At 39.3% G+C, this 27,188-nt stretch overlaps 1 protein-coding gene across 1 annotated transcript; it reads right to left on the reverse strand.

Moving 5' to 3' along the window:
• Window positions 1-376: 376 nt before the first annotated feature.
• Window positions 377-22,235, reverse strand: LOC108792287 (cytochrome b-245 heavy chain). The gene is made up of 13 exons (XM_018563029.1): window positions 22,144-22,235; window positions 20,181-20,276; window positions 16,695-16,805; window positions 15,373-15,457; window positions 15,023-15,168; window positions 14,088-14,278; window positions 13,464-13,593; window positions 8,152-8,244; window positions 7,668-7,921; window positions 5,602-5,764; window positions 3,227-3,373; window positions 1,815-1,939; window positions 377-532 (listed from the first exon to the last, which is right to left on the reverse strand). The coding sequence occupies exons 1-13, from the start codon at window positions 22,186-22,188 to the stop codon at window positions 406-408; spliced, it is 1,713 nt and encodes a 570-aa protein (XP_018418531.1). The 5' UTR covers window positions 22,189-22,235; the 3' UTR covers window positions 377-405.
• Between the last annotated feature and the right edge of the window lie 4,953 nt (window positions 22,236-27,188).

Genomic DNA, 27,188 nt, shown 5'->3' on the forward strand with positions numbered 1-27,188 from the left:
CTCTGAAGCCTCTAAACTAAACTGTACAGTTCTAATCTTGATTTGCATGAAATGAAAAAGCATCTGCAAAGCCTAAAAATGGCAACCTCCAACCTGGCAACCTTTTACATATTATTTGAAAATGAAGCTGAAAGGCTGTACCCACTCAATCTATACCAGCTCTGATTTTATTTATAACCATAAGTTTTCATTTTTGCTCCAGCACTATTCCTGACACAGTTCAGTGCTAGGAAAGTCCATGGTTGCTTCTGGAATTGGTAGAGACTGCACACTGTGCTCTCAAATATAAGATAACTGTGTATTTCATAGAGATCCAAAAGTATAACACTAGTCATCTTCTGACAGATTCATATTGAAAGGTACACATGCAAACATAATTCATGGAAGGAAGACTCTTTGTTCATTTTAGAAGTTTTCTTTGTTAAAGATGAAGTGTACACCCCTGGGGTCTGCACTGGAGTTTGCAATGGACAGCTTACTGAGGTCTTCAGCAAGACTTTCAGGTCCACACAGGAAAACACCCACTCTGGAGCTTGGGAACAAAAGGAAATCATAGATCATGTTTTGCATAAAGGACGAACAGATGGTTAGGTACTCTACAGTTGATATTAGACATTATATGTGGTTGGGTACAGTTACAATTACAGTTACAATTTAACATCTGAAACAAACAATCTATAAATAAGCACGATTGCCAGGAGTGGACAACTACAGTTTCCTGCTGCCACCTACAAAAAACATCTGATTTAGTGATCATCCTCCTAAGACTTTTATATTTTTAGTGTTGTTTTGGTGTTCTTTTTCTCTGATTACATGTTGGGTAATATTATGTTTCATTTTGCTGTCTTCCAATGTATTCTATAGCAAAAGGTGAGGATGATTTCACACAGAACTTAAATGTAAGTGGATGATGACTGGGTGAATCCCCTCTTAGCTTTATTTGGCTCATAGCGACAACAATTAAGTGATTTCCCTATATACCATATTCACTTTCTGTTTTTGCCTACTGCTCTACTGAGAATAAGGTGCCCCTGGAAGGGAAGCTGATCATTCATCATAATGCAGAGCAGACCTCCCCTCTCCCAACATTGCCTTCTAGTGGGTAGCTTTACAGGGATATAAACACTGAGCTAAGCTAAGCCATTAATCAATAATGTATAATTTATAGTAAGATGTACTTAAATAGAAAAGAAACAAAGAATCCAACTGAAAGAGAGACACCCATTCACTCTTGCTACAGTTGGTAGGTGGTCCCAGAAAGTAAGGAGTAGCGATTGCTCCCTTCATGATCAGAGGTCATTAAAGCCTAGATGGCCAGTTTAAAAGCTTCAATATGCATTGATCAACTTGCCAATAACTCAGTGACAAAGTTGCATACCTAAATAATTTTACATTGTTTATATGTTTTTTTTCTGGAACATGGCTTTTATAAATGCCTTGCTCGTGTTTTTTTAAGCTGATAATAGACAAAGAAGTAAAAGAACTGTCTTTGTAAACAAACCTCTCCAGCCTACCTGCGAACAATATTATTGGCTGCCATTGTAAACACATGACAGAGAACCTGATTGGTTCCTGATCATTACCCTGAGACATGCCAGTATCAAAACTAGGTGCGCACACAGTTCTCTGCTGCAATGTTGACAGTCTCACACCATGAGAAACTGTATCTGAAAACATTAACATATACTGACAGGGCATCCCATGATTAAGTGAAAGAAAAAGTGGATAAATGAATCAATCCACTTTTATCCAACCAAAACTGAGATGTTAGTTTAGATTAACTTACGATCCACATAGTTAGCAGAGAGACTTACTTGGAATGTGTGCTTCCAATGTTTTTAAATTCATTTTCCCAGTTGGGTCTTCCATACAAGGTCTTTTGCTTAAGACCAGTGATCACATCCTTCTCTTGGTCATGGTGCAATGAAAATGCAGTGGCCTTAGGATGAAAAAAGATCCACATTGATTACAACCAGACTGGGTGACAAGATGGAAAAAAAGATGGAGCAAAATACATGTTTTATTATGCTGACTTCCCTTTCTTGTGTACTAGTAAATTTGGTTGATAATCTGTGCTCAAGGGGAAGTTCAGTATAATTGCCGTGGTTTAAAAAAAAAAAAATACTGTCACCACAAAAACAATGAAAACACTTACATCCTGGGCAAACAGGGTTTTATACTTACCTTTCAAGTTCATCATGTAATAAATCTTCACTCAAGAGCTCTAGGCACTGCTGCTTCTGGGTGTGTAGTGTGTGGATAGTGTTCCCCACTGAGTATTGTGGTCCCTCCCCTTGTCCCCCGCATCACTAGTATCAATGTAAGGGTCAGCAGGAGAAACCACAGCACCCTGTGGGGGGGACACTTTCTGACACACCCAGAAGTGTTGGATTGCAGTGGTGCCTCTTAAATAGAGATAAGATTTAACATGCCACCCACTAAATAGGCAAGTTTAAAAGTTCTTCTTTCACGGGGTGGCTGTGTTTTCATTTCTGTTTTGCAGTCACATTGTAACCTATTTTGACTATTTTATATTTAAAATGTTATGTAAAAGTCAGTTTCATTCACCCAGGAGTGCACATCCATACGCGCTGAATGCCCCTGCAGAGACCTGCTCCCAGGAGCAACAAGTGCTGCCTGTAACTGCGTGCAGCTGCCTGCAAATCTCTATGACAGGATGCAGCTGTGCGAGGCTGCATGCTGACCGACACATCCGTGCAGGTCTGGTTGCCCACACTTAGACACAGACAGTCTTTATTCTGTTACTATTACAACAGCTCTGACCCTTTTTGTGACAGCAAGGACACCAGATGCATCAGTGCTCGCAATGTCTGATAACTAAATTTTTGCAAGACACATATTGTTCTATGTAAGTTGGGTCTTGGGTTGGGTTGGGAATTGTTTTATCTGATTATTGTGACAGACAAAAATCAGTCAAAACCAATATTTAATAATGACTAGTTTCTGTGTTATTTCTGTGTGTTTTACTTTACAGAAGGTGCAGCAAGGCTAATAAGGTAACTAAGGTAGACTCCATGGTGGGCTAATGATAATGAACTCCAGCTTGTAAATCTAATGGCTGAAACTTCACAAAGTGACGTCTAGAAAAGAGTCAACTAATTTCCATTAGTTTAGCCTGCACTGAGCTTTTACAAAGGGATTATCACAATCACTCACATTTACATTAGCAAAGTAAATGCTACAAGGAAAAAGTGATGAAGTTCACCTGACTTTCATCCCATCCAGTGAGGTAGATGTTGTAGCTGAGGAAATCAGCATTATTTCGTTCTTGCATTTGAGTCTCCAGGGATTGCAGCAAATCGGCAAACCATTCAAATGCTTGGGTGTCTCGGCACAGCCAATAGAAATAAATCTGGAACACAGAAAATCCAATCATGCATATATTTATATATTCATATATACAGTATGTTACTGCAGACCTAAGGCCATTTTGTTAACAGCAAAAAACAATCTATATTGCTAAATTAAAAATAAGGAGTTATTGGTTTCCATGGAACTTATCTCTGTCTGATTACAAACATAATTTAGTTACACAAAATATATTTTAACTACGCTTTAAATATTGATAACAAAATTCCCTGGGGCTTTTTGCACATTAGGCTAACTCATTCATTATCATGCAATGTATCCTAACAACATCTCACTAAAATATTTATACTTGTCCACTAATGCACAGGAAGAAGCAGTGAATACTTGTATCATAAATGGAAATATTGAGTTTTGCACAAAAAGATACGTCCAACTTTGTTATCCTTAGCAGAGCTAAGGAATGAACTGGCAAGACAGACAAACATCATATTTGTACCTTAGGTCTATCCCTACTTTTAGTAATGATTGTAGTGTATCTAAAGCCAAAACTATTTATATGTTTTAGATAAAGTAGGGTAGGTTAAAATCCTTGTCAGGTTTTATTTTCACCTGTGTTCCATTGGAGAAATTTCTCTGTTTCCTGTCCTTGCAGGCACAACAGGAAATGAGAGGAAATCTTTCCAAAATTAGGAAAAACCCAGAGGTAGTCCGTTACTTGATCTGCTCTGAGATCAGTAAACCCGGAAGCACGGTGCTCTCAGCATTTACAGGTTCACAGCTGTTACATTCTGGCCAGCACAGCCAGGTAAACAGCTGATCAAGCACGATCTGTGCTTGATCGGTTGTAACAGAGGGTAGAGGAGACATTAGGGCCTAATAGACCCCTGATGCCTCCATAAAGACTACATGCCACCTGCCAATGCGATTATATAGGGGCTTTTTAGACCCCTGGTGATAGAAATAAAATTAAATAGAAAAAAACAATACATACAAATAAGCAATAAAAAAAATGTGAAAGCAACCCTGCTGCCCCCCCCTCCTCCCAACACACAAATTCAAACACACAAATAGCACATGTAACAATAATTCTAGGGCCATCATTCACTGTTAACTCTAAATGAATAAACAGTAAAGGCTATTCATGCATCATCTATCTATTTTGTAAAGCGCCGAGCAAATTGTTGGCGCTATATAAATCCTGTATAATAATAATAATCTATGGACAACTTTAGGTAGCATAATATTTTGTTATTTTAAAGGCACACACAGTTTTATGGTGTGACATGCTTCTATGATTTGGTGACAAAAGAATATATCAAATAGATGTTCCTATTATTATGCAGGTGAGATAAACTGACATCCTGGGCCTGTAAAAAATAAAACGTATAATTCAATGCATATAGGCAGCTCAGCTGAGATTCAACTTTGCTTCTGTTTGAAATTGTTAATAATCTTAATCCATGGTCACTAGCCTTGGTTAAACAGACTACAAAACATATGTAGGTTCAGGCAATGCAAACACAATTGACTGCAGTCAGCTTGCAGCACAAAACATACACCAAATAGGAAAAAGCAATAGGAACAAAATGGACATAGATGAAGGATTTGCCCCTATACAGTTGCATTATCTGTGTACTTTTCACACTGTGAATCAGAATCAGAAAAGAGATCATTCATCTCTTCTGTGAAAACAGTAGTTATAGCTCTGTAATAATGCTGTGCTAAATACTGAACACAATGCCAGCACAGCTTTTGATACACAAAGTTTAGGAACTGGCATTTGGTACTGACCTGCATTCATTGCAAAGTAAATGTGGACAGTCCTGAGCTTATGGTAAAAATTATTAGTAAGGCCAGAGATAAAAAACAAAAAGTATGGTATTGTTCTCCCTTACCTCCCTATTGCTCATTGCAGCCAGCCATCACTAGAACAGGAAAAGTCAACATTTTCATATAATCAAATTGACTATATTTCTAGATTTACTGATCATGTAAGTGCGTTTTTCAATGATGGTGACTTCTAAGTATGCTTTGTTTCATCGTATGCTTAGTTTACATTTGTTTGAAACCAAGCGTTTATGGCAGGTTTAATTTAATGATATGTATAGCTACTGTCTATGTCTGGTGTGTCCATATATACCATAATAATGTCTGTAATTCCCTGTTGGTTACGTTAATTGACTGTTTATTGCCACAAACAAAGACTGAAGAAATAAGAAAAAAAATTAAAAAGTGTCATTTCACATTATTCTCTCATCAACTTATAATTACCTTTTGTAACTTTAGAGTTGTTGCATTGTTGCAGTACCTATACCAGACAGACTTCAAGACAGAAGCAAATGGAGTAACTCCGATTCCTGCTCCAATCAACATAGCAACCTCATAATCGAACACATCCTCACTAGCTGTTCCAAATGGACCATCTATGGAAATCCTTGTGGAAAAAAAGACAACAATGTAACTATACTTTTGCATTTACTATCTAGCTATATATTTTTATTCAAATTTTACAACATAAAAAAAGCAGATATAATCCAGCAATAGGCAAAGACCTTGTAACCATACGTCAGCAACACATTACAGTTATGTGAGTCTGTCAGGTATAACAATCGATATCTTGACTTCAGGACAAGTGCATACAGTAAGTTACAGGTTATGATACCACTAATTAATACATTATGGTCCAAAGTGTGTAGCATTAAAACCAGGAATGTTGTGAAAAATATGTGCTCTCTATATCTGTCCAGTGGGAGAGAGTGACTGAGAGGTGGGAGATGACAGCAAGGAATAGTAGTTCAGGAAAGAAAAAAGAGCAGGTAGAATTCTGTGGAGGGTGGCCAGACAATGGTACTAGCATGAAAGTAGTTTGACATTTTGTTGCTGTGCTGTGCTTGAAATGAAGGTCTTGTGAGTTAAGAGTAAATAGGTGTTTTAGATGCATTCTGTAAGGGAAAAGTCTAGCTCTTTCTTCCAGTCTGCTGCTTGGGTCAGTATAGTTTGATAAAGTCTAGCAACCAAATGAGAATTATATGTGTGTTGTGGGCCCTGATGTTTAACAGTGTCATACAAATGTCATAATTGGAAAGGTCATTTATCAGGGTACAGATCGACTAGAGGCTTGAGTCCCCCATAGTGGGAGCATGAAAGGTGGGTTGTGAACGTCTCAGTGAAGAAATAGCTGTTTGTTACCCCTGGGGGGTACCCAGGGTTACCAAGTAAAGCAGTCAGTGGATTCACATAGAAAGACAATTTAAGAATGGTAATTAGGGTATCCCAGTTTTGAGCAGAGGGAGGATATCAGAATTAAGCGGGTAAGCGTACATTAACTAAACTGTAGTTTTATTCACAGTAGGGAGGTAAGTAAATCTCCATGGAAGGTTGATTTGGGAGGACTAAGATGCCATGTCATGAAGGTGGGGTTTATGTTTCCAGATGTCCACATATAATCCAAGCTTGAGCAGTAGTTTGTAAGGCAGAGGGCTCAGGATCAAGAGATCTACTTGCATAAGACCTCTGTGGGTAGAGCAAGAAACCAGTGAGATTGGAACATCTTCAGTAAGGTATGTATTAAGTCCAGATCACTGAAGATCAGTTAAGATCAGGTCAGTGAATATTAGGTGTAGAACGGGGTCATCCCTTTCTCTTGTGCTATGATGATGTGTGCAGCTGCATTCACTGATCTACTTGTGAGAACCTATTACAGACAGCCAGCAGGGGACTCAGGGTACCTTATGAGGTTTGGGTAACAAGGCAGGGCATCCTAGTAACTAGCTGGAAGTGGCGGCCGGCAGGGGCTGAATAATGACAGTAGCAGTCTACTGTCTGCTGGCTCCATGGGTCGGCAAACCTTGGCTGATCTTCGGAGCATGTGCCATATGTGCCATGCCCTGCATATGTCACTGGTGGTGTGGCATGGCTGGTAAGAGGTTTCTAAGACTTTACATCTAGGCGCCATTTACATCAGTGCACGGAGGGTACAGATTCTCTGCACCTGTGAACAAAGATCCCAGTGTGGGGACCGACAGGTCTCTTACCATCTTTGGTGATGGTAAATGCTAACATATACAGGAGCATGTCACAAAAGGGGGTTAGAAGCAAACACAGTTCACTGCAGCCAAATAATTGAGCTTATTTGAGCTGCTGTTTTTTGCAAAAAACAGCAGTAGTCCATATTTGGTCTATTTTTGCCTGAGAAGCACTAAAACAACCACCTTTGCCCAGATAATGTAGATATATGCAATGTTTTATCAAATGTTATATTGGGTAACTACAAGCAACGTTCAGAATTCTATTGCACAGTAACAGTATGGGAATTTACTCAGTTTTACAACACTTACTTAGGCAGTTTCCAAGCTTCCTGAAGTTCAGTTTTCTCACATCCACATACTTTAGCTAACTCATCAGTCCAGTCTCCAACTATTCTAATGTGAATGCTGAAGAAGTCCTCTTCTGGGGCAGAAGTCAATGTGAAAGGATGCCACTCTAGTCTGGATACTGCAGAACACTGTACAAACACATACTGACCAACTTCCATTTTGAAGCCTTTCTTTTTCATCTGCAGTTCATATGTCTTAAAAGGATGGGTAACAACCTAGTAAGGGAAAGGATCAATATGGTCAGTAGGGTCCTCAGCATTTTCTGAACCCTAAATACCTACAATTTAAAATCAATTAGTGACTGAACAGTAAAAAAAATAGATAATACAACACATTGTTTGAATGAATAAAAACAGCCTCTAAGTAATAAGGATTCTTTTCACATTTGGTTTATTAGACTATGATGAATTATATGTCAACAGTATAGGAAAATGCACACCATTACCTTTGTAATGACAACTTTTTGATGTGATCTCCAAAATCGGATAAGTCTTTCAATGACATATAGGGCCATTGGCGCTACTACCCATTTCCATGTCTAAGAAAAAAACAACTGTTGTTAAACACATGCATTCGATCTTGTAAAATATCCGTTAAAATGTATCTATATACAGGTGAAACTCAAATAATTAGAATATCGTGCAAAAGTAATTGCAGTAAGTGCTGCAAAAGGGGCCCAAACCAAGTACTGAGTACATATGCATGCTTGTACTTTTCAGAGGTCCGATATTGTTCTATGTACAATCCTTTTTTTATTGATTGCATGTAATAATCTACTTTTTTGAGGTTGTGGATTTGGGGTTCTTGGGGTTTTCATGAGCTGTAAGCCATAATCATCACAATTATGACAAATCACGGCTTGAACTATCTTGCTTTGCATGTAATGAGTCTATCTCATATATTAGTTTCACCTTTTAAGTTGCATTAGTGAAATAAATGAACTTTGCACGATATTCTAATTATTCGAGTTTCACCTGTATATATAAAAGTACTTTAATGTGACCGACATTATTCAAGAACAAAGGTGGGCTGTACCCGAACCAGAATGTTGGGCACAGTAAAATGTATTAGTCAGTTTTTTGCACCTGAAAAGACTGGTGCCTTGATTACAGTCACTGAAAAATAGTAGTAGCAATAGTTTGTAGCATTGTTTAGAATGAATATTCATTCCAAATGTGCATAAAGTTGTCCGTGGCCATTCCTTATCCCACAGATAACATTTTATTTTTCCGCCCCCAGCACATAGCTAAGAACTAGGGCTTCTCTGTAACAAATAGTGACATTCTAAATGCTCCAGACCCACTTACATGATAATAACTGTCCTAGGCGCATCCTCCTCAGGGTAGAGTTCTTGTCATTTGGTGGTATGAATGAGGGGCGCCAGAAACTTTTAGTAGATTTTAATATATTTTAATAGCATGTGCATGGAGAGTAGGGAAAGAGGCTAAAGGGAGCAGAGGATACCTGTAGAGCAGAGGATACCTGTAGAATTACATCAAAGCACAATCCTTTGGTTGTCTGCATAATCTTCTAGCTTTCTGGGTCCCTCTCTCACAGGGCTTAACTGGCTGGATGCATAACTGGAAATCTGGCTCTTTGCAACTGAGCTTCCAGTGTGTGTTCAGTCTTAGGGTTCAATGCAGGACAGCAATGGGGAGGTTCCTGTGTGATTTCCCCTAACTCAGTCTTTTACCACCTCCATGTGGGGGAAAACTGCAGCTCTGCTTCCTCAAGGCCTGTATCACTCCATAGCAGCCAGTAACTTAGGGACACTTCCCAGGAGGGGAGATCTCCATAACTTCCCATACCCCTAGGCCCTCAGGCAGTGGCGTAACCAGAGTTATGGGCGCCCGGGGCAGACATTTCCCCCCCCCCATATATCACTACTCACAGGGTGGGTTGGAAACCCTGGAGAGAGGAGAGTGTGTCAAGAAGTGCCTCAGATATTTGATAGTTCTCCCACCTTGCACAGCAGGCTCCCCAAGCCTGCTGATTGCACAGGTATTAAAGGTCCTTAATATGGAGAACTAGAGAACACTTAACACAACAGCCAGCACACAGCTAAGCCGAAAGTATGGAGGCTTAACAAAAGAGAACTGAAAAGCCAAAAGCCAAGTTTTGTCATGGTTTGGACAGCTCTAGTGGAACTGGTGCTTTCTAAACAGTACACAAAGAATAATGAATGGAAATATGCCTAGTTTGAGTAGGTAGTCATACATGTAGTTCTAATGAAAGAAAATGTTTGGGGGCTTTTTCCTGTTTATTTTGATGTAGTGGTATGGCGTAATATATATTGCACAACAAAATGACTGTTTATTGCTGAAGCACTAAATGAGGAAATTACCTAATTGAGGAATTTTATCCTTTAACGCCTTCGCTGCCAGAGCTGTTTTTCCATTTATTTTTTTTGCACACATGTTAAAATACCACCCAAAATTATATGTTTCTGAAAGCAGAGTCCCTAGAAAATTAAATGTTGGTAGTTGCATTTATGTCACATGATAGCAGCACAACAGTTTACCAAACCCACATTTTCAGTAAAAGGTGCACTCGAATTAAGGTAATCAGCTTAGAGTTAACCATAAATAGTGGCCCTAGAATTATTGCTCTCAATCCAGATTAGTCATGTGCATTTGGATTCGGACGAACCTGCAAATCAACGAAATTCAGTTGATTCGGCGGTTCGTCCGAATCCAAAATAACAAATTTATTATATGCCCGAATATACGAAAACTATATTCGGGCATACATAAATGTATATTCAGAACGTGCGGCCGCCGCTATTGTCCGCTGGTGCGTTTTGCGCATGCGCAGCGCAATCTGGTATACCAAGATACACTTCAAAATGGCGGTGCGCATGCGTAGAATGCGTCGGTGCCTAATATGGACGCCACTTGTTCTGCAGTTTCATTATGCTGTTTGGGATTCAGAGTCTCGTTGGCCCTGAATCCAAAACAGCCTAAGGCCCCGCGCTCTCAGCGGCCTCATTGCCGCCTATCTCGCCTAACTTACAGCAGGTGGCGGCAGGGCCGGCGTGCCTGGTGTAGGGGGGGCAGGACTTTATCTTTGTCTATATGATCAGATCGCTCCTCTGCCAGGACGCAGCTTCACCCCCAGCCCAGCCTTACTTTCCCTGTGTCAGACTGTCAGTGAGAGCGAGAGCAGGGAGAGAGAGCCGGGAAACAGAGCAGCCAGCAGCTCTGACAGCAACATCCAATCAGATCTGGCTTTCTACAGAGCCCACCCCTCGCCGTCTGAGCATGTGGAGAGGACTTGCTGGGCTTCTACAAGCTTCCTGGTTTCCATGGAAACGTTCTCCAGGGCTGCTGCACACTTTCTGTGGGAATGGCACACTCTGGATACCTCCTTTTCTTTATGGAATGGTAAGCTGACCAGTATACATTATATAATAACACTAGTTTGGGGCAGAGTCTGTTGTGCGTTGGTTCTGGTCTGCTCTATGCCGCATGTTGGTTCTGGTCTGCACTATGCTGTGCGTTGGTTCTGGTTTGCACTATGATGTGCGTTGGTTCTGGTCTGCGCCCTGCCATACATTGGGGTCTGCGCTCTTCCATGCGTTGGGATCTGCTGTGTGTTGGTTTTGGTCTGTGCTCTGCGTGCATTGTTTAAAGTCTCGGGTCTGCCGTGCGTTTTTGCTGGTCTGAGGTCTTCAGTCTATTGGTGCTGGTCTGGGGTCTGCCGTGCGTTGGTTCTGGTCTGAGGTCTGCCATGTATTGGTTCTTGTCTGGGGTCTGCAGGTCCAGTTTACTTTTCAGCACATAAAATATGAACATGTTTTATATGTGCACCAGTTATTCATTTTTTCCACTTATAGTTGTACTGCTACTTGCGAGGTAAACACATTAAACTAATTCGTGAATTTAACGTACTATTAGCAGTACAACTATGAGGGTAAAAATTGAAATTGAACTAACACTGTGGTGCACTATTGCTCATTGGCACCCAGTTGTCTGATGGTTGCAAAAAAATGGCACTCAGTGCATAAAAGCTTGCTGACTCCTGGTCTAATTCAGCTCACCTCCTGGGTGACACGGGACTAGGGCCAGTGCTAGCGTAAGGCTGCATAGTCAGCCATCTGCGGGGCACTGGGGAGCTGGGGCCTATGTAGGCAAAAATCCTTGCGCTTGCCCTGGGCCCCGTCCACCTCTCTCTACCATCACAGCTCATTTTTAATTATCGTATGCATTTTTTTTCAGCATGGGTGTAAGTGGGGGCCTCACATTTCAGCTCAGCCTAAGGCTTCATCATCATCAAGTCTAGAGCCGCCTCTGCAAAACAGCATAAAAATGTTTTTCCTTTGACGAACTGCATGAAAATGTTTTTCGTTTTTATTTGTTTTGTCTGATCCAGAGTGTGACAATACCTAACGTGTGTGGCACAATCATCATATTTATATGTAGGTAAACCAAACGCATGTGTTTGTGTTTGTATGTACATGTATGTAGGAGCAAGGACTTTAAAAAAATTGTGGGGTAATGTTTTTTAGGGGGGGGTGTTTTTAATTAAATGTATTAAAAATGTATTAGCTTTACTAAACTTTAAATGAGAACTATTGTTAAAGTAAAATGTACTTTTCCCAATAGTTTGAACTGGCATGTAACACTGCAGCCATCACGAACTGGCTCTATAGTTTGAGAACTGAGTGATCACAAACCGCTGATTACTCAGCTCACGGCTTCTCCCTGAAGAGAGTGGCAACTGTCATTCACTACTCCCCTCAGGGATTACCCCCTCCCCTCTCTCTGTTCCTGCAGTGCCCGTTGGAAGGTCAGACAGCGGAGGGGGTGGGCACATGTGCCTCTGGCTCTGGAGAGGTAGAGCCAGCTGTCAGTAAGGCAGCAGGGTGTATGCCAGCAATATTGTCGGCTCTGTGCTTTCAGCATATAGCGGGCAACAGTCCGCTATATGCTGACTTTGGGTCACAAGAGTACATTAGTAACTCTACTTCTCTGGCACCAGAGAGAACTAAAGCCAAAAAAAGTTTGGCTATAGCTCTCTTTTAACTAACAAGTGCCCTAGGTGATAGCTTAGTGGTGGCTGGTTCTCTTTAAGGAGACATTAGGTGTCTACACCTATACAGCCCACAGCAGCTGGAGAATGGCAGATCAGAACTCAGAACTTAGAAAATCCTCATCACTTCACAAATGAAGAAATGTATGTCTGCTGCCAGGCCCGCAGGAGGAGAAATGTCAATTTGTTTTTCCCTATAGGGAATGAAAAGTCTCTGCATGTAACAACAAAATCTTCCAATGGCAGGAAGAACTCACCATCAATGTCATGTTAACACATTCCCTGTCTGGTCAAGCAAGTCTAATCTGTTGCATTACTTAATTTGTCTCATTGTGTATGACCAACCAAGTTCCACATACAAATGATTACTGTAGAGGAGTGAAACATTTTAGGTGGTAATCTGGCTGTATTTGACCAGTAGCATAAACAGGAGGCATCTCTAATTATAATGACCCCATGTATTTGTATGAAAAAAGCATCAGCTTGGTTTCAAAATTTGCAACCTTGGTTCAAGTGTCAAAAACATAGATTTAGCATATTTGGGCAAATCTGTCAAAGATCTGCCAATCTAACACAAAGATTAATTTGGTCTGCTTGCAAACACGGGTACTGGAAACCATGAATGAGTTTCCACACATTGGGGAAAAGGCAATACTCAAAAGCTTAAGTGATTTCGATTTTGATTGTAAATAGTTATGTCTAGTTTTTCAAAAGAAAAATCCATACCACTGGTTCATTTCCAAAAAATTGGGGTATTGGGCATTTGGGATCTTGACCCCACTCACTATAATTCGACTTGCAAATTTCTGGCGTATGATTTTTAAGACTGTCGGGAGTCTGTCCTCGAACTATCTTCCTAAAAAAACAAAAAATATATAATTAAATCTAATAATAATAATTACATTTGTATTGTTCAAAGTTCATAAACAAAATCAGTCATATGATGTTGGATTTACAAGAAGACTAAGGGTGTAATAACATTTAAATTACCTGTACTCAGATTTACAGTAGAACTCTGACTAAAACTTTTTTTGTTGTTTTTGTTTTAGGTAGTTTTCCATTCAATTCCCATTTACAATTAAAAATTATACAAAATTCTCTTCCAAAGCACAAGGTCCTGGTTTGGTGGATGTTGTCTATTTTTAAAGCCTCATTATTTAATGGGTGTCAGACAGAAGCAAGTGGAAATCTCACAAGGCAACATAAAAAAAATAGTAGAAAATTGAAGGTTTAGACCGGGTTATGAGTTCTGTTTGATACATGACTGGCAAATGTCAATTTCTTATTAGACTAAAACCTACAAAAGGCATATTAAAAGTTATTTAGCATAGATATACATTCAATACACACCCAACTCCATGAATAATGAGACCAATGAAGAAGATGACAAAGAGATGATGCGTGTACCAAAACACTTCAAAATATGATCTACGAATGGTTTTTGTAGAAGAAGTAATGATTAGAATGAGAGCCAATGTAATCACTACTCCTGTGAGGCCGGCAAGAAATGTAAATGCAACATTTATTCCTCCTATTGGATTCTGTAATAAGTAAGAACATTTTGTTTAGAACATTCTTCATATGAATTTCCAGATTCTACAAACACCATCAATTTGAATATTATAATACTTGCACTGTAAATGTATGAGTTTAAAAATACTAATAACATAATACTGATTTGAATGAGGGCGGATTTTATCAACCAAACAGAATTCCACTTGCATTCTCTAACACAAAAATGATACATTACTGTTTCACCAGATACTAGATGCTGGTGCATGAATTATTATTTCTTAAAGTTACCTTGCCACAACAGGGACAAAAGTAAAATAACCCCAGCCTGTAATAGAAGATACTATATAGTTACCTTTCCATTGTGTCGCTTAACCCCAAGCTGCTGCAGAATTGGTGTTTTTCCCATGACACTCTCAAAGTTGCATGAAATGGGCGGCCAAAACTGTAATTTTTTTTTCCCTGCATTGATACATGTCCCCCAGGGCAAAGACCAGCTTCCTATAACCTCTATTTGACAATCCCTTGCCTATTAGCCTTGAAAATGGAGAGAACTGATTTTCAAGATACGATTCCCATTGACTTTGACTGGCAAAGTTTTCAGTGCATTTGCTGTATTCACCCACAAACTGAACCTAAGCTGCCTGTCACGAGTTGTAAACAAAGACATTATATTTGTTATACACTTGTAATGGAACTGTAAGTTTTTCTTCAACTGATAAAAAGTTCAATCACATACCATGAAACAAGTCCAGAGTTAGTATCCTACTTACTGGTACTTTTGATCGAACAAAGTTAAGGTAGGTTTCATTACTCCTGTCCCCAAGGCCAGAAAGAGCAGCTTGAATTGTACCATTCGCTTCCACTCTGGCATCCACAAGCCTTTCCACATTAAACAAATGTGCCACAGTATGGATAGCTGAGGCAGGAAACAAAAGCTTAAGTAAATACAGTATATTAAATAGGAACATACTATACAACAATGACACTTATATTTAGCAAAATAATAGAGCCTAACTCTAGCCATTTTTCTCCACATAGTTGAATTGTAAAAAATATATACAGGTGGGATAGAGAAATCCCTTTTAATACTGCAAAACATGAACAATTGAATGTCACCAACTTGTATGTAGGGCAATCATCCATGCCACCATTTTGTGAAAAGTTAGGTTCCTGTCCAGCTGTCTTCGTATACTTCTCCCACAGCACTGCAGGTATAGAAAAAAAGAACAAAGAGAATATTCATACTGAGCCCAAGAACAAGCTTAAATTTTTCTACAAAAAATAAATAAAATTTATGACTTACAGATTCCATGCATTTAAGTAACAAAACGCCAACATGGAACAATACATCAAAACTATAATGCAATAGCCCAAAGAATTTACCAAGCAACCCCAAAAAATCATATTTTAGTTTTGCCCAGAGGAAACTAAAATCTAGTTGTTGGACACGTTGTACATCATCATTGTTTTTTCAGCATAAAAGGATCCTATTAGAACAGCACTAGACCCAAAAAATATGCAAAATAATCAAAGATCAATGAAAGATAAATATACATGAGCTAGCACTGTTGATTTTTTTTTCTGCTGACCTGGAACAAGTCAAGCATACAGCCAGTAAAATAATATTCTATATGCCAACAACTGTTTTGTGTGGTATCTGCACACTTTCCCAAGTGATTTATTTGTTAGACTTTTAAATGTTTGTAACCTTGAACATTTTGCAATAAAGAGTGCCCCTGAACTCATTCTTCTTTGAAAGAAAAATTGTAATTCTGCTGGTTTGACAGGAGTGAACAAAGACCCTATCCTGGGAACAGGTGGAACAATTGTGATTTCCTGTGGCAGAATTATTGTTGCAGTAATGGTGTCTGCCTGCCTCCCTCTTTTGTTTGTAAGTGCCACACAAAATACACAACTGTCTTATTTATTTATAGAAATAACTAACTGACAAAATCTTTGCCAAAAAAACCCCCATATAATTTATTACAGGTTCATGTTAAACTTGAAAGACAGACCTCTTTAAATTAAAGTGAACCTATCTATGAAATTTAAATGTGTGAATCTAAAATATGAAAGTCAGCATTATTAAATATTTTTATTGTTTTGAATTAAGAAGGACCTTATTCTTGTTATGAGTAAAAAAAAACCAGCCTAGACAGCCTAGATAACATGATTTTTGGTTACCAATCAGTACTCCAAAAATCTATTGTTTTCAATCTATAATGAAACAGGGGGTCAAAAAGGCTGTCCCAATGCTCCCAGAAAATTACCAACTATACCCAGAGGCCGGGTGTATTCTCTAGAGTTCTCTACTATTAACATCATATAAACAGAACATTTCTGAGCAAGAGCCATTGTATAGAATAGAATTTTTATGCCAATTAGGATTTATAGCAATTTGTTTTCATTGTTTGGTTAAGTTCACTTTAACTTTATTCTTACCGCACTTGATCCACGGAGAAAGGAAAGAAGATTTCTACATACTGGCAGTAAGATGAGCAGGCAGTTAAAGTTCAAGCATGCTGCTGGAGCTCTGGCCCAGGCTAGGGCTAACTGCAGAACAGGATGATAAAATACATTTGTGTTAGTTTACTAATATAAACTCAGTATGGTGACAAAAGTCTTTAATTGAAGATATATGGAAAGAGTCACCAAAAACCAACCAACTGTCAGGAGTAACATGTTATTTCCTGGGGGTACATGTGATGCTGCAGCTTAAATGTAATGTGTTACGGTACAATTAATTGCCAGCCTTAATAGCAGATTTGCCAGTTACAATGGGGTGAAACATTAAGAGGGTTATCCAACATCTGGGCCGGTTGAGCTGAAGCTCCAGCAGTTCACTCGCTGCCATTCCCCCCTATTCTCATAGATCAGAACGGCAGGGAGTGAGTAGTCGAATGCTGCCGAGCGGGATTCGTCACGGCTATTCTTGGCTCCTCTGAGGTAGCGAGCAGAATAGAAAAAATTTAAACAAATGAAAAAAAATATTTAAATTATTTAAATAAAAGATAAAAAAAAGAAAACATTTTAAAGAAAAGAAAAAAAAAACAGCATGGGATGCCCCTCCCAAACCATACCAGACCCTTTAGGTCTGGTATGAATATTAGGAGGGACCCCAAGTTACCAAAAAAAAATGATGTGTGGGTTTCCCCACCTGACCCGTTTGCAACAAACACCGACACAGAATGACATTCTGACAGATGCCGGCAACATATAAACAATTGGGCAGAGCTAGCGGTGATATCACTGCTAGCTCCGCCCCAACTCATTACATTTGTCCAGCACCTGAAAATCTGCCCATAGGTCCTGGACAAATCGAAACAATTGGGTGGAGCCACCCATGATGTCACGGCTGGCTCTGCCCAGTTGTCATTTAATGACAAAAAACACAAAAGAAGAGGCGCCTTTCCTGGTGCAATATTGTTTAATCCAAAAAGACAGGCATAAAGGTGAACTGACAGGTACTCACTATGTTGAAGATAAAAACAAGCCGTAGGACAATATGACCGGAGCAATAAAAAGATCCGGATAGCGTGTGCTGTGTAAAGCACTGCTGTGTCGACATTTAATGACAGCCCATTCTCCTCAAATAACCTGAGGACGCTGGTCTGTCATTGAAGGACAACAACTGGGCAGAGCCAGCTGTGATATCAGACCGTTCTCCATGCTTCAGCTGTCACTATGGGGTTGATTTACTAACCTTATAAACACGCCACAAACAAGTATACACCTCTGTAGTGTGTTCCCTCCCAGCATGATCTATTGGTGGAATCTAGACACCTTTGTAGTGTGTACACACCCAGCAGGTGTGTTGTGCAAAGCCCTGCATGATTTACAAGGTGATGTTGTGTAAATTAGCTCTACATTGTGTTGCTTGCGTTGATGAATGCAGGAATGTAAATGCATGAGCTAACCATTTTTGTCTAAACTGTGAAGCAGCATTATATATGCATCATGTGCATGATTTTTCCATATATGGCATTAGTGGAAATATGCTTTTAGAGACTTTTTGGTTGATAAATACGCTTTGCTGTGTAAAAATCACACGCACCTGGTGCGTGCGTGTGTTTAGGTTAGTAAATCACCCCCTATGGCTCAGGCAAGCCGAGACATATGCGTTCGGCTCGGCTGCCTTCGCCTGCTGTATGGGCTATTGGGAATAGCCCGTACAGCAGCCCTTCGGTTTGACGAATCAGTCAAAGCTATTGCTTTGGCCCAATAGCGAATAATGTATTAATTATTATAATATAATAATAAGTATCTGTTTGTAGATTGCCACTACAGGCAGTCCACGAGTTATGAACATCTGACTTACGTACAACTCGTACTTATAAATGGAGGCTATTACTGTACAGCCAAAGTGTACCACGCAACCTTCCGGTAGTTATAATGCTACCGCGCTCATGCCTACAAGGGGTGCCCACCTTTTCGGGTCTGGTTTGTAGTACTGTACGTACATTATAGGAAGTTGGCTCTTGTTAGACGTGCAGACGAGGGGTTCCCACCTCTTCTTCCGGGTCTGGTACTGTACATTACAGGAAATTGTACAAACGTCTGTCCAAGTTGCATTTAAAGTAGAACTCAATGCAAATGTTTTTTGTTTTTTTTGTTAGTATGGTGTGGGTTTTTTACTGCTGTCCGCATCCTCATTAGAAAGATTTAATCTCACTTCCTGTTCTTGAGACAACAGGAAATCTACCCCTAGGAAGGGAAATTCACTCCTGTAAGAGTTATCATGAGAAAAAGATGTCTCCACTGAAGCTTAATCACCAATCCATGTTTCCACAACAAGCCAACATTTTTCAAAATCCAATTGTCACAGGAACAGAAAGTGTAGGGAAATCTGCTGAACACGGGCACAGACAGCAAAACAAACGTTACAGGGGCTTAACCCTTCCTCATGCTATCCAAAACTAAAAAAAAAATGTTTGTTCTGGAGTTGCACTTAAGGAATGTTCCTGTTCCAACTTACATACAAATTCAACTCAAGAACAAACCTACAGAACCTACAGTATCTTGTTCATAACCCGGGGACTACCTGTGTCGAACATTTTTAAAGATGCCTTTGTTGTCATTTCTAAGCTAAGGGTGTAGTTTCTGTTTGAAGCCCAACTGAACTGTAAGTTAAATCACCAAAATACATTTGAGGCGCATCAAAAAAATATGTTCATTGTGTTACAGTTTGTTTTCTTTAAAAGAATACACAACCTGAGTAGAAAAGCCGGTCCACTGGCAGCATGCTGCAGAGTGGAACCTTTGCTCTCTGTGCGAAAGCAGTAATCTCTCTGCAAAAGTGCAACATGACCCATTCTGAGTCAGAGCCAGAGCTCTCCAATCAGCAGCAAGTATGGGCTTTGCTGACAAAAGAGCCCTGAACTTGATGCACCTGGAATGTACTTAGCTGATTTAATTTTTTTCATTGACTTGATACTTTTACTTTTGATGTTCCTTAAAGAAAATGCCAATCAGAAGGGAAAGCTGTAGCTACCTATGGTCTACTTAAGACTTTTTAGAAACCTATAGTTAATAAGAAAAACACTTATATATCTCTCAGGAAAGATAAGGTTTAAAAATCACATTACTTTAGAAGTAGAAGTTGGGATCCTATGGTCACCTTTAGACATTTAGTAAACTTATAGATAAATAGTTACTCCCCATTGAATTAGGGAAAATGGAGTTTCCTCCTTCCAAAAAACCTCCACCAGAGCCAGTGTACTATCTGTATTTTGTACACGGCAGTGAAGCCCTGAACTCTGTATTTTGAATTTCGCTGGCAATTGTTGAGCACTCATTGGACAGTGCTGACCAATGAGAGGCACTTATTGATAAGAAGCACTGCCATGTATGGTGTATGGATGGTACACTGACACTGGCAGAGGGGAATTTTCATAAACACAGTAAGTAATCATCAGCACAGATACGTACCCCATAAATCTCTCTAGAATAGATAAATCGCCTTTCTTGGTCATATACACGGTAATAAAACCAAAAGAGGAACCCGTTTAGTCCAAGCCATGCCAGCTGAAAAATATAATTACAGTGATTAAAGCTGATTTTTTTTTTTAGGTGAGGCATTTCTCTTATTTATTGCTATAGACAAACAATTTTGTGATTTGCTGCCAAATTTCAGTAATTTATGGTCCTTTCATTTATAACAACACTGACATGTAAACTTTAGAAATAAAACTTTTAATAATAATAATCCTAATAATACTTCAATTTTAATATAATTTAAAAGCTGGATACAATATGGAACAGGAACACATGCTGGAGGATGCATGCAGTATAGAAAATATGCAAATGAAATGGTCTTTTTTGGGCACTTATAGGGACAAATATGTTTTAGGAACAGGGGTTTAAAACCCATAACTGTCCCAGTGAAACTCAATAGAACTTAACTCCAGGATCTGGTTGGGAATTTACTCCCCCTCCCATTTTTGGAGGTGGGGTTCCTCCTTAAAATTCCTACCAGACCTACCAGAGGACTTAGTATGACTTTTGGGGGGAACCCCACACAATTGTTTTTTTAAATAGGGGTCCCTCCTAACATTCCTACCAGACCTAAATGGTCTGGTATGGATCGGGAGGGGGACCCCGCGCTGTTTTTTGTTTTTCTTTCTTTTACAAGTCAATGACTTTTTAACATGTGTTTTTTTTTTCTATCATTTTTTTAAATTTTATTTACAATTTGTTATATTCTGCTCTCTACCTCGGAGGTAGCGAGCAGAATAGCCGAGCCGAATGCTGCTCGGCGACATTCGGCTATTCACTCACTGCCGCTCGGGTACTGTGAAAATAGGGGCGAACGGCAACGAGTGAACTGCCGGAGCTTCGGCTCAGCCGATCCATACATTGGATTAGCTGAGTCGAACGGCTTCTGCACTTCCGCATGTTCGGCTGACCGAAGCCAGCCAAAGCCAGCCGATGTACGGCTGATTTTAGCCGATGTACGGCTGGAATCGGCCGTACAGAGCTGAAGTGCATAGCCGAACGCTGTTCAGCTCTGTTCACTTCGGCTAATTTATTCATTTGGCTTAGTGAATAACCCTCTATGTGTTCAGTTATCTGTATATACATCAATTGTAGCCAATTATCTCATATTGTGATGGTTTTCTCATAATTCTGTTTACATTTATTTTGTCCCTTTTGATATTTGGAAAGATGTTTGATGCTCATTTGTACACCCTGTATGTTTCTGACTTTTTTTCTCAATAAACAAAGAACTTTAAAAAAATCTCTCATCAACAATTTAATTAATTTCAAAATCTCTCATCAACAAAAATGCAATCAATTTTAAAATCTCTCATCAACAACAATGTAATCAATTTCAAAATCTCTCATCAACAACAATTTAATCAATTTCAAAATCTCTCATCAACAACAATTTAATTGTGACGGTATATGTACTAGCATTATGATGTTGAATGTAATAATAATTTTTATGTTACCTTGCATTGTCTAATGTTTTGATATTGAGATGTTTGTAATATTTAAAAACTCAATAAAATGCATTGTAACAAAATGAGTATAGGACATTTTAGTAAACACTATCCTGCAGTGAGAATTCGAAATAAATATACTTTTTAATGAATCGCAGCTTCAAAACTAGCAAAATCTTAGTAGTGTAAAGTATATCAAATACCTAGGTATAGTTATACATATTTGTTCAGCATTCCATACAAAAAAACATTCTTGGCGGTAAGATGTGGCTTTCTTTAGCGGAGTATTATTTTGTTATATCATAACAGTTTTAAACTACATATATTGATATAAAGTAATGACTTGTATTAGATTAAGCAACTATGATTATGTTTGTTTTAAAATTTGTAGTACTAGCCATTACTTTTACAGGTGCTAGAGGATATGATTATGAGATATTTATACTTACAATAACAATGATGGAAAGTCCTTCGTTTACCACCCAGTTGCTCATTTTGGTCCTGTGTCTGAACACCAAGGAACTTCCACTGTGAACAGTATGGCACAGCTGCAGGAACTATATATCTGTGAGGAAGTGAAAACAGATAATCAACAAGCTGTTTCCTTTTTAACATGGCCTTCCCCAGTGATTGTAAAATGAAATTCACATTACCAAGATCTCTATCTCTAGGCGCATTATCACCTTGCTGATCTAGTGAATGCACAACATATGTTGTACGTAATTTAAAAAGATTATTTTATGCTTAATCTCCAAAGTCACTTTAATATTAACACAAGAGGAAAGATGGCTAGATTGTGACGGGTTAGGTGATTTTTTTTCCATTAATGCACCATAACCAGAACTATTTCTTTCAAGCACATCATATGCAAATTGTTCTTTTTAGTTTATACTTTGTGAGCTACTTCCTTTTATGATAGGTTACTTGATTTTTGCAAATGACAATATATAATAAATATATTATATTTATATTAACAATAATTTATATTAATAAATATGATATAGAAAGTATTCATTCACAGAGGTTATGGTGCAAAGTAAATGATGTCACTTGTTTGAACAGTTTTCATTTAATATGCCACATAGATTTAAGTTCTTGCATACATGCACTTTAAATGGAGATGAGTTACTAAAGGAAAAGAGCATGTTCACTTTGCCACTTTTCACTTAGCTTAGTGAATGAGGTGAATCTGTGCTAACATCATCTGATCATATGTGAGTGAAAATCCTGGGTTTTTAATTGTATTCTCACACATGTTTAAGTATTCTTTTGAAAGTGAATTTTCTCTTTAACCGCATTCACTAAGCTAAATCAAAATTCCCTTTTCAAAGTGAAAATTTACCTTGCAAAGTGAACATGTTCTTCTCCTTTACTAAATAAACCTCACAGTGGTTTATTTACTCAATGAGTAGAGAATACTTACACAGCAAAGTGGATTTTCACCTTGTTTAGTGAACAACATGAAGCTGTGCTTACTTTGAATATCAAATGAAAATGGCAAAAACTGGATGCTTGCACGTGATCGATGTAATCACAGCTCCGCTTTATTCACTAAATGGACCTTCATTTTGTGGAATGAAAACTTTCTACCTTTATTAAATCAAATCTATAGACTACAGCAAGCAAAAAAGTGGTCTCAAATCTCTCTCAATACCCATCAAGCTTTTCCTACAAATATGAACTTACTGCCTTGCCACCAGGTCAGATTCTATCTCCAGCATGGACTCTGGGTTCTGGAAACCCAATTGTATTTACAAAGTATTACTCTAGTGGTGTTCCTTTGGACAGGTAGTATGTCCTCTAATTGTCTGTGGTTCACAGTTTATTGGTGTATGTTCAACTTTAGGAATATCAACTAGCACTGTACATAGGGGTAAGGGAAGTACAACGTCTGAATTCAGAATATTTGCAAAATGGTAGGCAATGTGACTTGACTTAACATATTCCTAATTCTAGTGCTATTTACCATTTTTAGGGAGTTTGCACCTTTTTTTAGTCAGCTAGCACTATGGCTGCATGTTCGACTGAGCCCAAGTGCAGAAGCTCACTCGCTGCCGTTCGCTCCTATTTTCATTCGGCGGCATTCGGCTCAGCTATTCTGCTTGGTACCAAGCGAGCAGAATAGCAAAACAGTTAAATGAATGAAAAAAACAGTTGAAAAATTATTTTTAACCAGTTGACATCCGTGGTGTTAACCCCCCTTCCCATCCAGGCCATTTTTCAGTATTCAGCGCTAGATTGGTTCGTGAGATCACTGCTGCCGTGAGATCACTGCTGACTCCGCCAAGCTGTTATTTGCGTGGAGATCGGTCGGCTTCCCCAACCTTTCACCATGCTTTGGGTGTCACTACGGCTCAGCTGCCTTTTGCTGCTGTACGGGCTATTGCGAATAGCCTGTAGTAGCCCTTCTGTTCAACTGAACCGAAGGGCAGAGACGGCTGAAGCGAGCCGAAGGATCAGCCGAAGCTACGACTGGATTCTTCGGCTCTTTAGTTTGTCGCGCGTTTTGTGCCGCATGTTTTTACCGCGATTCGCTGTAAAAAACTTGCGACAAACACACATTTCCGAGGGCTACGTGGCTGTATCCCAATGGATACGCGCGGCAAATACGCCCCCAAGAAGCTCCTGTAATTCTTTGGGCCTAGGGCATTTTGTAGCGCGTTCATACGGCCTGTAATACGCCCAGGTGTGAACCATACCCATAGGAAATAATGGGATTTCGCTGTTTGAGCGTTTTGCAGAGCGTAGGAACGCGCTACAAAATGCTCAGGTGTGAACCAGGCCTAATAGTTTTAGTGCCGTTTTTGAGTGCAGTCAAAAGGCAGCGACATGAGAAAATCCATACTTTGCAATGCAGTCTGTCTTTTTTTTTTTAGTTGAAAAAGAAAAGTCCTGCATGATTCCATTGTGGTGTGTTGACCTGCAGGTAGAAAATCAGTCAATTCAATTGCAGTCTTTTAAAAATGCAACGCAACGCAAGTGTTTGTTAGAACACGTAAATGGAACATCATCATCAGGACCATTCAGGAAGGACTGAGATCAAATGATTAAATATTTGGCAGAAACACATGTGGGAGAAAATGCACAATATGCGTTTAGATACAAACACCAGATAACTGTGCAGGAACACAATGACCTTTACTGTCATATGTTATGTGGTGTAGTTCCTGTTTTCTCACAATTAATTTGACACTGCTTGAAAAGAAAAGGTCAGCACCTGAAGGACTCTGATCCTGCTTTTGTGTAATAATTATGCATTGTACCAGTATATTCAATAATAAAAAATCTATCAAGGTTGTGGCCTCCATTTGCAGCAAGATATTTATTTATTCTGTTAGAAAATACATCAAGAAATCAAGAAAACATTTTAATGGATTTTGAGAAATCTTTTGTTAGATGTTTTACTTCAGTTCTTTGGTACTGTAAGCCTGGTATAAGTAGTATTAAACTCTCAAACTTCTTTCTATAATGAATCAAACCCAAACAAAGATACATTGCCTAGCAAAGTATTGCTTTAAATCCTTGCCCAAGCAATTATTCCTGGTTCACACCTAGGCATTTTGAACAGTTGGAAAAGCACTTTTAAATGCCCAACACCAGAAATCCCATGATTTTCAATGGTCCCTGTTCACACCAGAGCAGCAAAATGCCAGCAGGAAAATGCCTGAAAAGGTACATGAGCTTCTTTGGACAGCTAACAGCACATTTTTGCCGCATAAACCTCAATGGAAACGCCCGCAAATGCGCAGCAGAAGCATGTTGAGCATTTTTGTGCGAGTTTTGTACTCACGTTCGTCCATTGCCTGCAATGTTTCATAAGGTGCCAGTCAAAACGCGCATTTTCAATGTGCAAAAACAATGCCGCCTAGGTGTGAACCCGGCCTTTCAGTCATCATGTTTTCAAACAGCTGACTCCAACTCTCTAAGCACAGCTTCACCAAACTTCCTGTCCAGTATGAGGCTAGGTGACAGAGTTTTCATGTATATCATTGCAAGTTTTTGTACGTTTTTGCTGACACGTATGTTAAGTCGCACTTTTCAGCTAGCAAATTGCTAACTATTAATGTAAACCAACAAACATGCACAAAAACACACAAACACACAAACAATTACATAAAAAATGCTTGTGTTGTGCATTTTCAGGCGTTTCCATTGAAGCCTATAGGACCAAACGCACAGAAAACTGCAGAAATGTAGCCAATGGGCTTTTTCCAGCAACAGGCGTTTTTCTGCAGGCAACAAACCACTCTCTTGTGTGAACAAAGGCCATACAAAACAATGGATTTCCTTGTGTTGAGCATTTTGTAGCTCCAAGATTTGAGCTACAAAACGCATTGGTGTGAATAGGGACTAAGAGCAGTCTCAGGCAGCTGCCCCTCTACTATCTTGGAAAAGGGAAGAGAGAAGAGAGGGGAGCAGAGGCGAGGGAAGTGACTTTCCTTGCTGTATTTGTGGAGACACACACAGATTGCTATGGGGTGGCTCCATAGGACCCTGCAAGGGAAATGAGCCACCCTTAAACAGATATCAGGGACAGTGCTGAGGGACCAGCTAATTTTGCAGAAAAGAAAAATGTTTTAACATCAAGGAGCAGCATTCATTGTAAGTGACTGAACAACATTTGAAATAATTAAAAAACATTTTGATTTTTATATCACTTATGGTTCCACTGGGCATAGCCTGAACGTGTTTGGGACAAATGAGGTGACCAGTTCATTTTAGCAGCTGTTCCCAATGCATGTCTTGCGATGGATGACTGTGGGGGTCAAGCATAATACAGCTTTTTTCAATGACGTTCATGAGTGAGTTGACAACAGATTGCCCCCCCCCCTTAAACTTCAGATGTTGCTGATTATGACATTGTGAAGTCACCAATGGATTTCTCTTGTTGTAATTTGTACAAGCTGTACATCAGATCAGCTCTTCTATGCAGTGGGGATGGAGTCTGAGGCTAAAATGTATCTAATATCAATCCGTAACTGTAGTGGCTGCATTTGTTTTTTGTTTTAAAGCTACTTTTCCCTTTTTTTCTACCTGGTGATCCAGCCAGTAAGTTGTTTATTTTCCAACTTCCTTTAACAGACCAAACTGTCCAGCAAAATGGCAGAGAGGGTTGAGACAAGCCATTTAACAATGACAGGGGTGATTACAATGGTCATCTTTTATTCAAATCAAAACATTTATATAAAAAGGAAAAAACTGTTGCTGTAACTTCTTAAAATGTGTTATCTGGAGTTCGGATTTAATTTGTTAGTCAAGTCCATCTAAATCTGTATCTAACACTACCCTCTCCACAGGATGATCTTACGGCTGGCTCCGGCCACTTTCAGAGAGATCAGCGTCCCTGGTTGCTAACCAGGGACACTGATCTCCAAACATCTAACTCTCCCTGGCGCCCCGGGAGTCTCCGGCTCCTGGCCGCCAAGGAGAAAAACCCCGCTGTGTCTTTTTTCTTTATTCTGACACGAGCATGTCAGAATAGAGAAAAAAAAAA

The sequence above is a fragment of the Nanorana parkeri genome, unplaced genomic scaffold (assembly GCF_000935625.1).
Source record: "Nanorana parkeri isolate BGI_ZX_2015 unplaced genomic scaffold, ASM93562v1 scaffold625, whole genome shotgun sequence".
In the NCBI taxonomy this organism is placed as follows: Eukaryota; Metazoa; Chordata; class Amphibia; order Anura; family Dicroglossidae; genus Nanorana; species Nanorana parkeri.